Raw genomic sequence first — 15,499 nt, 5'->3', positions numbered from 1 at the left:
TCAACATAAAGGCTGATGTACACGGAGGAAGTATTAAAGAGGATATCGTGGTAGACTTGCAAAAGAATCTGTTGACTGTTAATGTAGGGAGCGTGGCTCACCTCAATTCAGATTGCCCTTCTACTATTAATCTTCATGACTTTAAAAAGGTTTTGTATTACCTACATCAGATTGGTGTTACTAGCATTATTCATTTTGATTTGCCCTAGAACTTATTGTTTTTCATTTTTTATGAATGTTTTGATTATACTACACCATTGTCTTTGAATTATTACTATTTTTTCGATTTTATAAACTTCAAATCATAGAGAATTCTTTTTTTTTTATTTGTCTCATAACGAACATTAAATCCAAGTTATGTTAAACCAATGATATTTGAACACAAACGATTTTTCTAAATTTGTAAAAACATTGAGGCAAAATTTAGGAATCTATTTGCCACATATTGATATATAAAGGCAACAGTATTATATACCGCTGTTAAAAAATGGTATCACAGACAACTGACAACTAGTTTTTTTTACTGTATTGCCCAATGATAAAAAAAAATACATTGAAATCCTCTCGTACAATAATAAAGGTTTGGTAACTTATTGTTTTTTATTTTTTTATGAATGTTTTGATTATACTTCACCATTGCCTTTGAATTATTACTAAAATAATTTATGTTATAAACTTCAAATCATAGAGAATTCTTTTTTATTTGTCTCATAACGAAAACTGAATCCAAGTTATGTTGAATCAATGATATTTGAACACAAACGATTTTTCTTAATTTGTAAAATACTTCAGGCAAAATTTGGTAATTCATTTACCACAGATTGATATAAAAGGGATAGTAGTATACCGCTGTGTTCAAAAAGGGTATCGACGACAACTGACAACTAGTTTTTATTGTATTATCTAAGGATAAAAAAATATGCATTGAAATCATCTGCAATCGTCTTGTACAAGAATAAAGGTTTATATCGACAAGCTGTGGGTATTTTTATTTTACCATAGTTTGCCTCTTAAATAACAAGCGTGTAATATTGTCAATGTCAATGCTCAGTGAAGTCAAAATTACATTTTATTGAAAATGACGTTTTTCATGGTAAAGATTGTTTTCATTTTAGTGAAGAAAAAAATTATTCAAGGGAGCTGATTGCTCTCCTAGATTTTGATATATCAGTATAACAAGTTAAACTCTAAACAAGGCATTGTGGTAATTTTCGTTCCCTTTTGTTTATTTCACACAGGACGTTGATAATCCTTTCTGTGTATATTTAACAACTCGTCAGTTTTGATTATGAAATTGAATGTACGACGCATAGAGGCAATTGTTTGGTGACATTCGTCGTTACGGATCAGTTCAAAAAGGCGTAATGTCTTTTCATTTGAGTTCAGGTATGGCGGTCAAGCAAGAGAATAGTCATTGTCTGCTAATTTATTCACATGCCCTAAAAGATATTCAAGGACGTTTTTTACGATTAGATAGTCTGTTAGTCCTCTTTGATATTTGTGAAAGAATATCTAATTTGGTATACTCTTACATATCTAAAGTTACTTATTATACTAAATTGATGGAGATCTTAAGTCTAACATATGCCTCCGTCAGGCGTTATGATACTTGAATGTTTAGATTGTTTGCAGGGAAAGCTTGCTATAAAGAACATAGATACTGCAGAATGTCTTATGATTGACACAAGAGAATCTCTTAATGACACGTTGGAATTGCTTTACAAAATTAAAAGGTACTAGTACTGCATCACTTAAACCCTTGGTAGACAAAGGAGTAGGTCCAGTAAGGGCCAATTTTGGCCTCAATTTTCAAGTTCATCTGACGAAATATTTTAGACACTTTTAAAACACTTAAGTGTCTATTTCAATTGATTCAATTAGTTTTTGTGAAAGATTTTAACTGATTTAGTCATTAAAAACGCTCCGATTCAAGCTTGAATATGAGAAATCTATCAAATTTGCCAAAAATCGTCACTTTTCAGATGATTTTTGTCAAAAATGAAAGTGGCCGCATCCGTGTCCATCCTCAACCTTTATATATATTATGTATTATCATCAAATACAACTTACGTTTCAATATCAATATCATGAATGAACACGAATTTAACTAAAATGCTAAAATTGTGAAGATTTCAGTAATTTAGCATGACTTTATGATGCTAGTACCCGATATATGTGCATTGTATTGTCAAAAACAGCCCATATTTATGTAGCAGAATCATTCTACTTTCCAATAAATAGCTTAACGATTACATTATCACAACTTTGTTAAACTGCTATATTTTGGGGCAAAAAAGGGGTTTTACTGAACCTACTCCTTTATAAGAAATGTGTTTTTTTTTTGTTCACAGTATAATTTGAATACATTTTCCTAACTATTCTAACAACATAAATAAGACAGCGTGTAATGATGATAAAGGAAGACATACATATCAAAGTACCATTTTCAGTTATCAGAATGACTAGACTATTTACCAGTGTAAAATCTCTTCTTCTTACATAGATGTTGGGAAATCAAACATTTTATGTTTCCATATTGGATTTTGTCTGCTTGTTTTATTGTTAAATTATTATTTGTATTATTTGTGATGATGATACATAATATTTATCAACAAGATCATGGTATGTTCCGATGACCTTTTTCTTAGTCTTATGAAACTATCAAAATAACATCAAGTGTAGGCAATATATATATATATTCATTGCTATTTTGTGCATTTTTCCTTTGATCTTTTTTAGTGATAATTTTTCATATCATGCTACTCGCTTGAGATTGATAATTATCGCTAGAATCTAAGGATGCACGCGGCGTTGCTAAAGAAATTGACATGAAATTGACAACGTCGTCATAGGTAAAATATCGTACCGACTCAAGCAAGAAAATCAATCTCGTTGTGATGACCAACGATAATCTATAAATATAACATTTTTATACAATAATTGAAAAATAAATATATGTATTAAGAAAGAAATTCGTCTATTGACAACTGTAAGTAAACTATTGTAGATTGAAACTCACGCATGCAATTGATGAGGTTAAGTTGGTGGACCCAGTTCCAATCACGGAACAGGATATGCTACAAGAAGGAGGGGAATACATAGCAGATTTCTGTAGTGGTTACAAACTGTTTTTTGGAAACATTGTTCATCAGAATGGTAAGTTGTAGAGTTATAAATACTATTACGCGTTCATTATCACTGAACTAGTATATATTTGTTTAGGGGCCAGCTGAAGGACGCCTCCGGGTGCGGGAATTTCTCGCTACATTGAAGACCTGTTGGTGACCTTCTGCTGTTGTTTTTTCTATGGTCGGGTTGTTGTCTCTTTGGCACATTCCCCATTTCCATTCTCAATTTTATATTGTAACTGTGATCCCTGAGTCATAATATGAAGCACAGTGAACACCTTTAAAAAGATCTCATTCATTCATGTATTAATTCGAGCAATATCACTATATTTGATGATCTTTGATTGCATTTTTGTGTTTTTCTCGGAGTATAGCTGTTTCTTTGTTTGACCAGAAAATAGAACATGAGTTGATTAATTGGGGCCCAAATTATCAACATCTGTTCAAACATATAAGAACGGTATCAGTTCCGTGTCATCTTATTTAACGTTTATAATACTTATGATAAACCTTCAGACGATGGCAGAGGGACGAAGTGATGTACACGTCAATGATACAGTAACACGACAAAATAACTAAAAAACAAGTCTCTAGCTTGAATAACAATCAAGTGAACCATTGCGACTTGTCCAATTTGCAATCATACTATCTCGTCTTATTTTTACATTCATTGTATTTCTTTCTACCGGTGTTTTTTTTTTTCAAATTAAAGGTCAATTATAACCAAACATTATGAATTCCAATTGTAAAAAATAGCAAAACTAATTTCTGATGATACAGTGTCTACATTATATGTAGACAAAATTTAATTCCTTTCCTTTGAGTGAGAATCGTCTGTAATATTTGCCATAGTATTCAGTCATTCGACGTGCTGGCTGCCATTTAAGCTAGATGGGGTGTCTAAATAATAATCCATAGAATTTTTTAATAATTTGCCAAAATGTAGTTTATAACCTGCTTGTTTAAAAATATTAATAAAAAGAATGGGTCACCGGACTTATTTTCACACTACAGTTTGTGCAAAATTGTCAGATTTTGTATAGATTATGCATGGAAAACCCAATTTTCCGCCATAAACGAAAAACTACACCATAGAATTTTGAGATAAGATATGAGAAGATGGCACCAATATCATGCTTTCAGATAAGAAAAACAAAAAATGGGGTCACCGGACTCGTTTTCTCGCTACATAAATAAAATTGGTAAACTTTCTATTGTAAAAGTAACACTTTCTGAACTATCTGCTCTTACATTTGAGTTGCTTCCCCTTATTTGGCAAAGTTGGAAAAAGTTGAATCAAACCATAGTATTCGTTTTTTTGTAAAAAACAACCATAAATATGATAAAACATGGCATTTTCTATATTATAATGAAAATTCTTACACATGAATTACCTACTACTCTCAAAATTTGCACATTGTATCAAAGATCTAGACCTTGTTTACTTGTATTTCAAAATCTAAAATGGAGGAAGATACCCGATCTACCTTGAGATTGTTGATTTCAAACAGGGTTTGTCCCTAATCTTTTTAAAGAATATTATGATGCATCTGCAACAAATCTAAATTTTATTCATGACATTTAGCTGAATCAGTTAACTTGAGAAACGAAAATACAGTGAAGATATAATCATTTATCATTACATTTTTTATCGAACTGAATATTTAAGATTGAGGACCCCTTCTGTAGACAGTTTTGTACAAACTTTTAAAACTTCAGATATAATGAATAATAGAGATAGGCCATTTTGTACATATACCAAGGGGAAACTTGATGCAAAGCAGTATTATTTACTGTTTAATTGCATTTAATAGAAAAAGAGTGCTTTGAGGCAAATAAACCAAGATTTTTATAGAAAATAAACAACCTTTAATACAGAGATTTTTGTTATAAAATTTGAAACATAGATTACTCACTTTTGTATGATGTGCTAGTGTTTATTTTACAAAAAGTTCAAACCAACCTGTAAATTCCAAAATACCTGGTGCTGAGTCACTAAAGTCGCACCCTAAAAGTTGGACTTGATTTGGTCCATATTTGTATTTGTTTTAACCAATAACTACATTAATAAACTTGTTTTAAGGAAATCAATGCTAGGACTGCATGCAATAATCCTATATCTATCGGTCATCAAATTGCCAAATATGAGAGTACAAGGATAAAGTCTGTGGATTTTCTATAAAATTTCCATTTGATAAGCATTGAATCAACACAAGGGTACATAATCTTTAAGACAGATATACACATTTGTGTATTTCAAACTTGACACTCATTACAAGAATATAATCATTCTTTCAGTGCACCATACAGAGACTCGTAAGTATTTAATGCATTGTTCATCATTTTACTAAAACACATCAATCACTGGTTTGTTAACACTTCGTAGCATATTCGAAGCATCACTGACGCCTCAACCTTTGATCATAATCCTGCGTTAGGCATTTTTCGCAAAAAAAAACTAATAAAACGAATTCATAGTTTTTCGGGTGAAATGTGAAATCATGTTTTCGGAAGGTTTTATATTAGATTTTTTTTTGTTTACATGAAAAAAATGAAGTTCTTTACAAATATGCAGAAAAAATACATTATATTTTAAAAGAATTGTACATGTTTATTTTAAATACGTTTTGCATTCAAGCTAAACTATCTCATCCAAGGAAGATCAAACGATGTACTAGTCTACTCATCCAAACTTTCTCCTCTCATCCAACCCAATATTGGTAAAGGAAACAAATGTCAAACCTCTGTCTTACAGGGATGCTTATAGGAGAAGAGAGGGTAGTTAATAACTGTTTAAATCATATTTGTTTTACCCCGAAATTCTTTTATTTTCTATTTCAAATAGCAGTATAAATGTACAATAAACATATGATTGTTTCTGTCTTATTTAAAAGTTCGTCGTTTCTAAGTCACCAAGATAACAAGACACCAGACATCGAACAAATTTGTTAATACAGTTTCAAATACTGTCATTTTATAATCATAAGTAACATTCTTCTTTATAAACAAGATATTCAAGCATTTGTGTATTTTTATTTGTCATAGACATTTATAAAGTAAATTAATGTGCCAAAACTAAACGATATCATAACAGGTCATTCTAGTCATACAATTATGTAGAACACTATCTACTGAAGCATTATTATAATTTTTAAGAGTATGTGCATAAAAGATATCATAAACTTTTTTGGAAAGACCAAATTTGTATTAGCAGTTATTTATAAACTTAATATAAACGACAAAGGTGATCCATTCCGATTCAAGCTACATCAGGAAACACCACCAATTTGTAAACATTATTAGTATCTACATTTTATTTGGGTTTTTGTCATCTTTGCTAGCCAAGGATTACGAGGAAGGAAGTGCATCGTAACCCTTGGCTAGTAAAGATGATGACAATGATTCATATGTCGTATTCCTTTTCTAATTTTCATAGCGATCGCGGTTGAATGACGTCTCTTAAGTGCTTAATAACATGAGTTTTTGTATGCACGAATGATGTTGCTTTGGTTATACATTTGTTTGTCCTTCTTTATAGGTATAAAACGAGCAGGCAAGGGGAGCAGTGAGTATTTATATTTTTGCGAGAATACTTTTGATAAACAAATTGAATATAAATTCTCATTGAAGTTGACAACATTTGTCTAGCAGGATCATTACATTTTTCAACAGAGAATTTATATTCCACACAAACCAAATCTGGTTAACAGTAGATAACTGTTTTGTGGTTTTAGCGTCTTACCTTGCAATGTCTTCTAACTCGATTCACCATGTTCATGATATTAGATTCTTCTTTATAAACAAGATATTCAACCATCTGAATTATTTCTTAGACATTTAATAATATAAAGTAAATTTATATGCAACAGCCAAACGATATTATAATAGGCCATTATAGTCAAATATGTACAGCACTTGCAACCGAAGCATTATCATTTGCATTGGTAGTGCATTAATGATATCATAAACTTTTAATGAAAGACCACATTTTTTTTAAATACGTTTTAGTAAACTAACATACGACAAATGTGATCCAATTCGATTTGAGCTACATCAGATAAACAACAATTTATTGACATTGTTAGTATCTAAAATTGAGAATGGAAATGGGGAATGTGTCAAAGAGACAACAACCCGACCATAGAACAGACAAAAGCAAAAGGTCACCAATAGGTCTTCAATACCGCGAGAAATTCCCGCACCCGGAGGCGTCCTTCAGCTGGCCCCTAAATAAATACATATACTACTTCAGTGATAATGGACGTCATACTTAACTCCTAATTATACAAAAGAAACTAAAATTAAAAATAATACAAGACTAACAAAGGCCAAGGCTCCTGACTTGGGACAGGCGCAAAAATGTGGCAGGTCAAACATGTTTATGAGATCTCAACCCACCCCTATACCTCTAGCCAATGTAGAAAAGTAAATGCAAAACAATACGCACATTCAAATTCAGTTCAAGAGAAGTCCGAGTCTGATGTCAGAAGATGTAACAAAAGAATAAACAAAATGACAATAATACATAAATACCAGCATACTACTAGCAGTTAACTGACATGCCAGCTCCAGACTTCAATTAAACTGATTGAAAGATTATGTCTTCATCATATGAATATCAGGCATAATCTCTTTCGTTAGGGGTTATTTATCATACCAGCATAACATATGAGAAGAACACAATCCGTGTCATGCCAACAACTAGTTTAAAATTAAATGTGTTTAGTTCCGATGCAAAGACCCTATAAGTGAATCAATATTAAAGCCAAAATATGCAATCTTTAATGACCTGACTACAGTATCGTAACTATATCCCTTCTAAATAAGTCTATTTAAAGGTTTTGTTAACTTCTGAGGTGAATGCTGACACTTTTGTGGTTCATAAAGAATATTACCATAAAAGATTGGATGTGAAATACCCGAACGTATAAAAAGTCTGCATGTTGACTTATATTTACGAATGGTGTCCTTGTACCGATGATAAAATTTAGTAAATGTTTTGACTAGCATTCATTTGTGTTTTTTTGTACGAATAACATGCATGATAAGTGTTGATTTGGTTATATATTTGTTTGCTCTACTTTATAGGTACCAAAAGAGCAGGTAAGAGCAGAAAGTATTTATAGTTTTGAGATAATCATTTTCATAAACAATATTCTTACTCATTGAATTTAACAATATTTCCCAAACAGGGCCATTGCATTTTTCAACAGATAATTTGTATTGCCCGCGTACCACTTTGGGTAACCGTTACTCATACAATTCAATAGATATAGGAAGATGTGGTGTGAATGCCAATGAGACAACTCTCCATCCAAATAACAATTTAAAAAAAAAGTAAACCAGACTGTATTAGTAATTTTGTTAATAACTGCATTCAGCAACGGTTTTATTCTTTTCTTGTATGCTTTTAAGACATTATAGTACATATAAGCAGAAGGATTGGGAAAGATGAGTGATACGCAGATTAAATTGATTTAACATTATATTCTCTGTCTACATCATTTCTCGCAATCTGGACAATGTGTTGTTCTTTGTTGATTGTCTTGTTTTACTTCATATGTCAGATTTGAAGGAGTCGGTTATATATCGGGGTTGTTGTTCTATATTGGATTTCGGTCGACCCTGTTATCTCGTTTAGGCATACAATTTTATTGCTATAAATCCAAAATAGCATATTAAAGTTTAAAAAGCAACTTTTTTATATTATTTATTAGAAATGATGTTTAAATGCATTTTCGTTATTAAATTTGTCAAATGAAACTTTATCAATTATTTTATAGGATGCCAAGCGTTTTGTGTTCACTGTGCTGTTCGGAGGATTTAGAGAGATGAAGGGAAAACGTGGAAGTTTGTTTCTCTTCCTTACCACATTTCATCAAATACATTAACCACTTGTGCAGGATGAATTGAAAATAGATATACTGAGATGATATAGAAATTAGAGTCATCGATGGTTTAATTAGTTGGTAAAAGAGATTTACATTTGCCTCGTTACACATTTTTTTCTGATCAAATATGTATACATCTTCTATCGTTTATCTGTATGAAACAATCTCTGCTTTGCTATATCGAAACTTGTCATTTCTTCTTTTTCTTTTAAATATAGCATTGTCGTGCATATTGCCATATAATATTAAAAGTTTTTCGATATTCGCCTTATAACTGTCTTTTCTTACGGTGGTAATAATAACTATACTGCCTAATTCAATTTTAAAACAACACACATACCCACGACATTTGGATCTGTTTGAAACAAACATTCAACACAATAACGATTCATCGGAAATAAAATTTCAACAAAAGTATTAACGTCTGTCATTGTTCTGAGACGTTGGTTAAAACCAGGAATATATTAGTTGAAAATAGAACGTATGTACCAACAATAGTTGGTTTAACACTAGGCTGACACACGATACTAGATTCATTTAATATGATAAATTGTTCTTTATGTTAAATAGTCTGGGGTGGGTAACAAGAAGCATTCTTATGTCTTACGAACATATAAAGAGCGTCTTAAGATTTAAGAGTGTAACAAGACCCAAACTCAAGACCTATCTTAGAATGATTGACAGCCCTTAATGTTTTGAAAAAGTGCATGATTTAAGAACGATACTTACGTCTACCTTAAAGCGATCTTACTACATGTATCTCCGGTAACACAAAATCATTCTTAAATGTTGGTCAGTTATTAAGTGCTCTTAAAACAAACTTAGCAACTTAGGGGTGTACCAAGAACAATTCGCAATAGCTTCTCTTGATATTTTTTGTAATTTTAATAATATAACAAGTTGCTTAAAAAAAGATAATACGTGAACCTTAGAACTTTTAAATTCTAACCCTTAATTCAACTGAATAAGAAATTATATATCAGTGTTTTCTTGGCCATGTGTGTGAAGGATGGTAGTTTCTCTTTATTATAAATCATTACAATGTTGGCATGTTGAGAGAAGTTGTTAAATTTAAAGCAAAGAGAAATTTGTGACCTTTTTCATTTTTAAACCAAATGTTCCAAATGGTGAAGTTGAAATCATCACTTCTTAAATTTTACGGACGCCATCATGAGTTGGTTGACCGTTATGGAATATCCGTTATACAGATGATATCGGATATGTTCCTTATGTCATAACTAAAATCCCATTCCCTTTACACGAATGTAACCTACCGAATTAGACTATTTATCGGCTTCATAATAGAATGAGCAACACTTCGGATGTCACACGTGGAGCATGATCTGCTTACCCTTCCGGATCACCTGAAATAATAACCAGTTTTTAGTGGGATTTGTGTTGCTGTTATACCCCTATTTGTGACATTTTTGCCTATTTTGTCTATTTTGTTCACACATCGTTTTCAATATAATGGAATTTGATAAGACTGTCAATGACAGTCTGTCATACAATTGAGAGGTTTAGCGCTAAAAAAACAGGTTCAATCCACCATTTTTTTTAACATTTGAAAATGCCTGTAACAAGAAGGAATATGACCGGTGTCGTCTATTCGTTTGATGTGTTTTATCATATTATTTTGCCATTTGATTAGAGACTTTCCGTTTTGAATTTTCCTCGGAGTTAAGTATTTTTGTGATTTTATTTTTTGTTGGAAGGATTCAGACCACAATCGATTCCCTTTGGTCGTGATCTAGTTATTATATGGGGTATTTCTTCGTAAGTATTCTCACTACTGTTTTCTTTGAAATGTTTAATATTTAAGTGGTCCTATAAGTTGCATATATATTAAAATAAGTAAAACATGTGGACAAAAAATTTATTGTTGAAAGTGAAAGTAGTGATTTGGCTGAAATGAAAATAAGGTAGAAATTAGCCATCGTCATTTATTCAAGATTCAAATCCTACCATAGCCATAGGCATGTAAATATAGGGCTCTCAAAAGAAAAAGCACTTATGGATTGTCCTGGGACAAACATATTTGATTAGAATAATAATGGTATATAAGCAGTTAAATGTATTTCATGTTTTAATTCAATTTGACTGTTATTAAAAATGCATTGTAGCAAAGGGGAAGAATAATGGTGGTCTGAGGTTAGAATTGTTTTCCTTATGTTAAATGGGTAGTTGATTGTTGTGCGCATTTTATCGTTCATTAAAACGTTTTTATGATTCATTTAAGGCGATTCTAATTTCTTTGCGAGGAACCTACCACAGAGACGCCAGAAAATTATTAAGAACTCTTAACTTGAAAACTATTACTATGCAACTCAAGGGGGAAATAAGACCGATCTACGAACAACCTGAGGAAGCTTTGATTTACACTCTTTGAATGATCTTAGGATTATCTTATCAATCCCTTAATTCAATACTTACGACCACTCTTAAGAAAATTTCTTGTTACCGGTCGGGTTTTTAATTGCTAAATGTAAGATTATATTATTCCCCTCGAGATTGCGCAGTTTGTAATTATTTCCGAATGATACCTTGTCGTAATATATTAGTGGGAGTTCAGTAGTTTTCGAATATATACAAAATTTCAAAAACTCCAATGTGACTTGGAAAGTTTACAATAATTCCATACATGTACACCACACATAGGTTGATCTAAAACATACAATAATGCCTTATATATCTCATATATACACTAACATACCCCCAAAATATATGTACACCTAAAACAATCCAATGCACCAAATATAGATGAATATTACATTCACGCAATACAACAAATATAATTAGACTACTGCTTATAGTTTCTTTGCGATACAAACTTTAGTACAAAACTGAACCTTGATCAATGAACTATGAATTGAGATCGAGGTCAGATGCATTGATCAATCTCAAGGACAGGGTGCATCTGACCTGTACTTACACGGTACTAAAATATGTCGATACCTATAGTTTGGAATTATTTGCACACGATCGTAATTTCAACTGAATGTTAATGAAGTCATTACACATAAATCCATTGGATGTTGAATGTGTACTGATGATATGTTAGTCTCGGGTGCATGCTTTTTTCGCTTTTTCATTAACTGTCAGTAACTGCAAGTACTCTCAGATATGTACCTAATAAAATTGAGAATGGAAATCGGGAAAATGTCAACCCGACCATAGAACAGAGTAGTGTGTTTTTGTTTTTGGGATGTAAAAATACACGTCCACGTCCACTCTGTTTTTGTTAGATGTATTTCTATTTGTATCCATCTGATGAGTTAAGCCTTTTTCAGCGTCTTTTTTTAATAGTTTGGTCTTATGCTGTGCTGGTACACCACTGTCTGAGGTTATGGGAGGATTAAGCACTCACAAACATGTTTATAAATATCCTGTTTACAAAACTTTGAATTTTTCGAAAAACTAAGGATTTTCTTATTCCAGGCATAGATTACCTTAGCCGTAGTTGGCACAACTTTTTGGAATTTTGGATCCTCAATGCTCTTCAACCTTGTACTAGTTTGGCTTTATAAATATTTCGATATGAGCGTCACTGATGAGTCTTATATAGACGAAACGCGCGTCTTGCGTATTAAATTATAATCCTTGTACCTTTAATAACTATTTAACCACGCCACATTATTCATGTTGCCTGTCCCAAGTCAGAGGCCTGTAGTTCAGTGGTTGTATTTGGTTTTTGTTTGTCATATTTGTGTTTCGTAAAATGTTTTGTTATGAATTAGGCCGTTGTTTCCAATTAAATTGTTTCTTGTCGGGACTTTTATAGCCGACCATACGGTATATGGTTTTCTCATTCTGGAAGGCCGTACGGTAAGGGGAGGATTGAGCACTCACAAACACGTTTACCCCCTCCACATTATTTATGTTTCTTTCCCAAGTCATAGAATGTTAAGACAAATGTAAGAAGATGCTCAAATTATAACTTGCTTTCAGATAAGAAAGGACAAATGGGGTCACATACAAAATGTACTTTCAGTTTGTTTTCTTGCTACCTATTAAAATACAATACAAACAAGTTAATCTTATTTATTGATATGTTCAATAGCATGTTAAACATCTTGCAAAATAAAATTTAAAAATACACAGAACATTCAGTTGAATTCCATTTTTCTAATACATTAAAATTGAGAATGGAAATGGGGAATGTGTCAAAGAGACAACAACCCGCCCAAATAAAAAAACAACAGCAGAGGGTCACCAACAGGTCTTCAATGTAGCGAGAAATTCTCGCACCCGGAGGCGTCCTTCAGCTGGCCCCTAAACAAATATATACTAGTCCAGTGATAATGAACGCCATACTAATTTCCAAATTGTACACAAGAAACTAAAATTAAAATAATACAAGACTAACAAAGGCCAGAGGCTCCTGACTTGGGACAGGCGCAAAAATGCGGCGGGGTTAAACATGTTTGTGAGATCTCAACCCTCCCCCTATACCTCTAACCAATGTAGTAAAGTAAATTAGTTACATATGTAATATATCATAAATTAAGGACTTTCATCCAGTGACGTCAATACGTTAGATAATATTTACAGTCGGACTTCGTCCTTGATCAATACAATCTGAATATGTCAATTATGAGAGCGTATCGACCTCGTCAAAAATACTATATTTTGTTTAATGCTACTTAAGACTTTCCCCAAGTTTTTCTTTAGACTCGAAATCCGGAATGAATCCGAGACCGAGTTTAGAACCGAAGTTATTATGTGTCGGAAACATCCGTTGTAAACAAATCAAAATTCATGACATACCAATTATTAGTTTGTACTTTACAATCATTCTGATGATATGTTATAACTTCTAAATTTCGGATAGTGTCTTTTCTTTATATTCATGTCATATTTATGAATCGTCTTGATTTACTGTGATGACTTTCACACTCACAGTTATACGATGCGTTTGTTTTGAGCTCATTTTATTTGCTGTTTGTTTGTTTGGTGATAATTATATTGGAACACATGGATTTTCTATATTTGGATTGAGTAACGAACTTTCTAAAGCTTTACTGGATAACTTAACGCATGGATTTGTTGGATATTTCACTTGGGCGATTATAGTAGATTTGTCGGATTGCGGAAAGGACCTGATCGAATGTTCCGGATGTATGATGTTAGCAATGGTGATCGATATAGACCATTTTATTGCTGCACGATCTATTGAATTGAAGGTATAACTATGCAATGTGAAACTTTAGGTTGCATTCCTCTGTATATTTAATATAAATAAAATCTAAAATAAATCCAATCCCATGGTCTACCAATCATGCCAATACTAGTATACATGTATGTCTTAATAATCATAGACACATTCACTGGCTATGAAGATACAATCAATCTCAAAATTTTCGGTATGATCCTGTATATACTTTAAAGTACTATTTCAGTGTCTCTTACAAAGGGCATGCACGTAGCTGCAAGAAAAGAATACACATGATTTACTAGTATGTATATGATGTACGAAAGTTGAAATGATACACAAACAACTTTTTAAAATATTATAACATATAAATATTACTACAGAAAGGGTATTTTAGAAAAAATACCAGTGGTGAGAAAGTTATCATGGTTATTAATAATATCTTCTCAATATCCGTCCTAAACATGCTATTCCTGCCTAATTGCACCGATGACCGTATCCCAACAGAGATGTATAAAGATATGATATGATTGCCAATGTGATACCGGGTAACTTTTCACAGGAGATCAAACGACACAGATATTAACAACAATATGTTATGGTTTAGTTTAACATTAGATATATTCTGGCAGATCTGAAGAGAGGTTATAAAAGAACTGACCCCAAATAAATTTCGACAGAGGAATAGATAATTGCATAAAACTGCATACACCCCGGCAATTGTGAAATATGAACACAATCCATTTGATAAAACGAAAAAAACACGAACTCGGAATACATGTTCACTAGCTACATGTATCAACCTATTGACACCAGGGGTACATGTACTTATACATCATGTTTACTGTGGTGTAATTGAAGGTGAGTAGTAACTTTACAGACTGAATTTTTCGTATGTACATGTACATGTATGCAGTAATTTTAATTCATCATCTTCATTTTCTTGCAGTCTGCATTGTCACTTCACAACAGACCAATATTCCATGCTTCATCAATTATACCTGTAGCTGTTGGTTGTATTTGGATTATATCATACCTGCGCTCTAACGACATTCTGAAACGTATTTCATTGATATTTCTCGTTGCGTGGACTTCACATCACATACGAGACGGCAAGAGACGAGGATTATGGTTTCCTCCATTCGGAAGTACTCAGCCTTTACCGAAGACAACATATGTACTTTTGATTTTGTGTTTGCCTTTGGTATTACAAAGTGTGCTATATTTGACTGAGCAACGACAGAGTAACAGTAATTCTTCTATACAACGTGAAATGGTAAAAGTGTAACGCGTGTTTAGGTTTATAAATTAAATATGTTATCTCAGGT

At 32.3% G+C, this 15,499-nt stretch overlaps 1 protein-coding gene and 1 long non-coding RNA gene across 2 annotated transcripts; both read left to right on the top strand.

Moving 5' to 3' along the window:
• Positions 1 to 3,140, top strand: LOC143049375 (uncharacterized). Its single transcript, XR_012970207.1, has 3 exons — positions 1 to 149; positions 1,633 to 1,733; positions 3,008 to 3,140. It is a non-coding gene; the product is annotated as an uncharacterized LOC143049375 (long non-coding RNA).
• A 10,612-nt stretch (positions 3,141 to 13,752) lies between these two features.
• LOC143049374 (transmembrane protein 267-like) lies at positions 13,753 to 15,496 on the top strand. The gene is made up of 2 exons (XM_076223034.1): positions 13,753 to 14,202; positions 15,121 to 15,496. Exons 1-2 carry the CDS (start codon positions 13,903 to 13,905, stop codon positions 15,457 to 15,459), a joined length of 639 nt encoding a protein of 212 aa, XP_076079149.1. The 5' UTR covers positions 13,753 to 13,902; the 3' UTR covers positions 15,460 to 15,496.
• Positions 15,497 to 15,499: the final 3 nt, after the last annotated feature.

This window comes from Mytilus galloprovincialis, chromosome 10, assembly GCF_965363235.1.
Source record: "Mytilus galloprovincialis chromosome 10, xbMytGall1.hap1.1, whole genome shotgun sequence".
NCBI classification, from domain to species: Eukaryota; Metazoa; Mollusca; class Bivalvia; order Mytilida; family Mytilidae; genus Mytilus; species Mytilus galloprovincialis.
Note: the sequence above shows the minus strand (reverse complement) of the source record. Positions and strands in the feature narration are given on the sequence as shown.

Excerpts from the sequence above, each read along its gene's own strand:
- LOC143049374 (XM_076223034.1), top strand. The coding sequence starts at position 13,903 with ATGACTTTCACACTCACAGTTATACGATGCGTTTGTTTTGAGCTCATT. Across the intron at positions 14,203-15,120 it reads CACGATCTATTGAATTGAAG|TCTGCATTGTCACTTCACAA; the intron begins GTATAACTATGC and ends ATTTTCTTGCAG.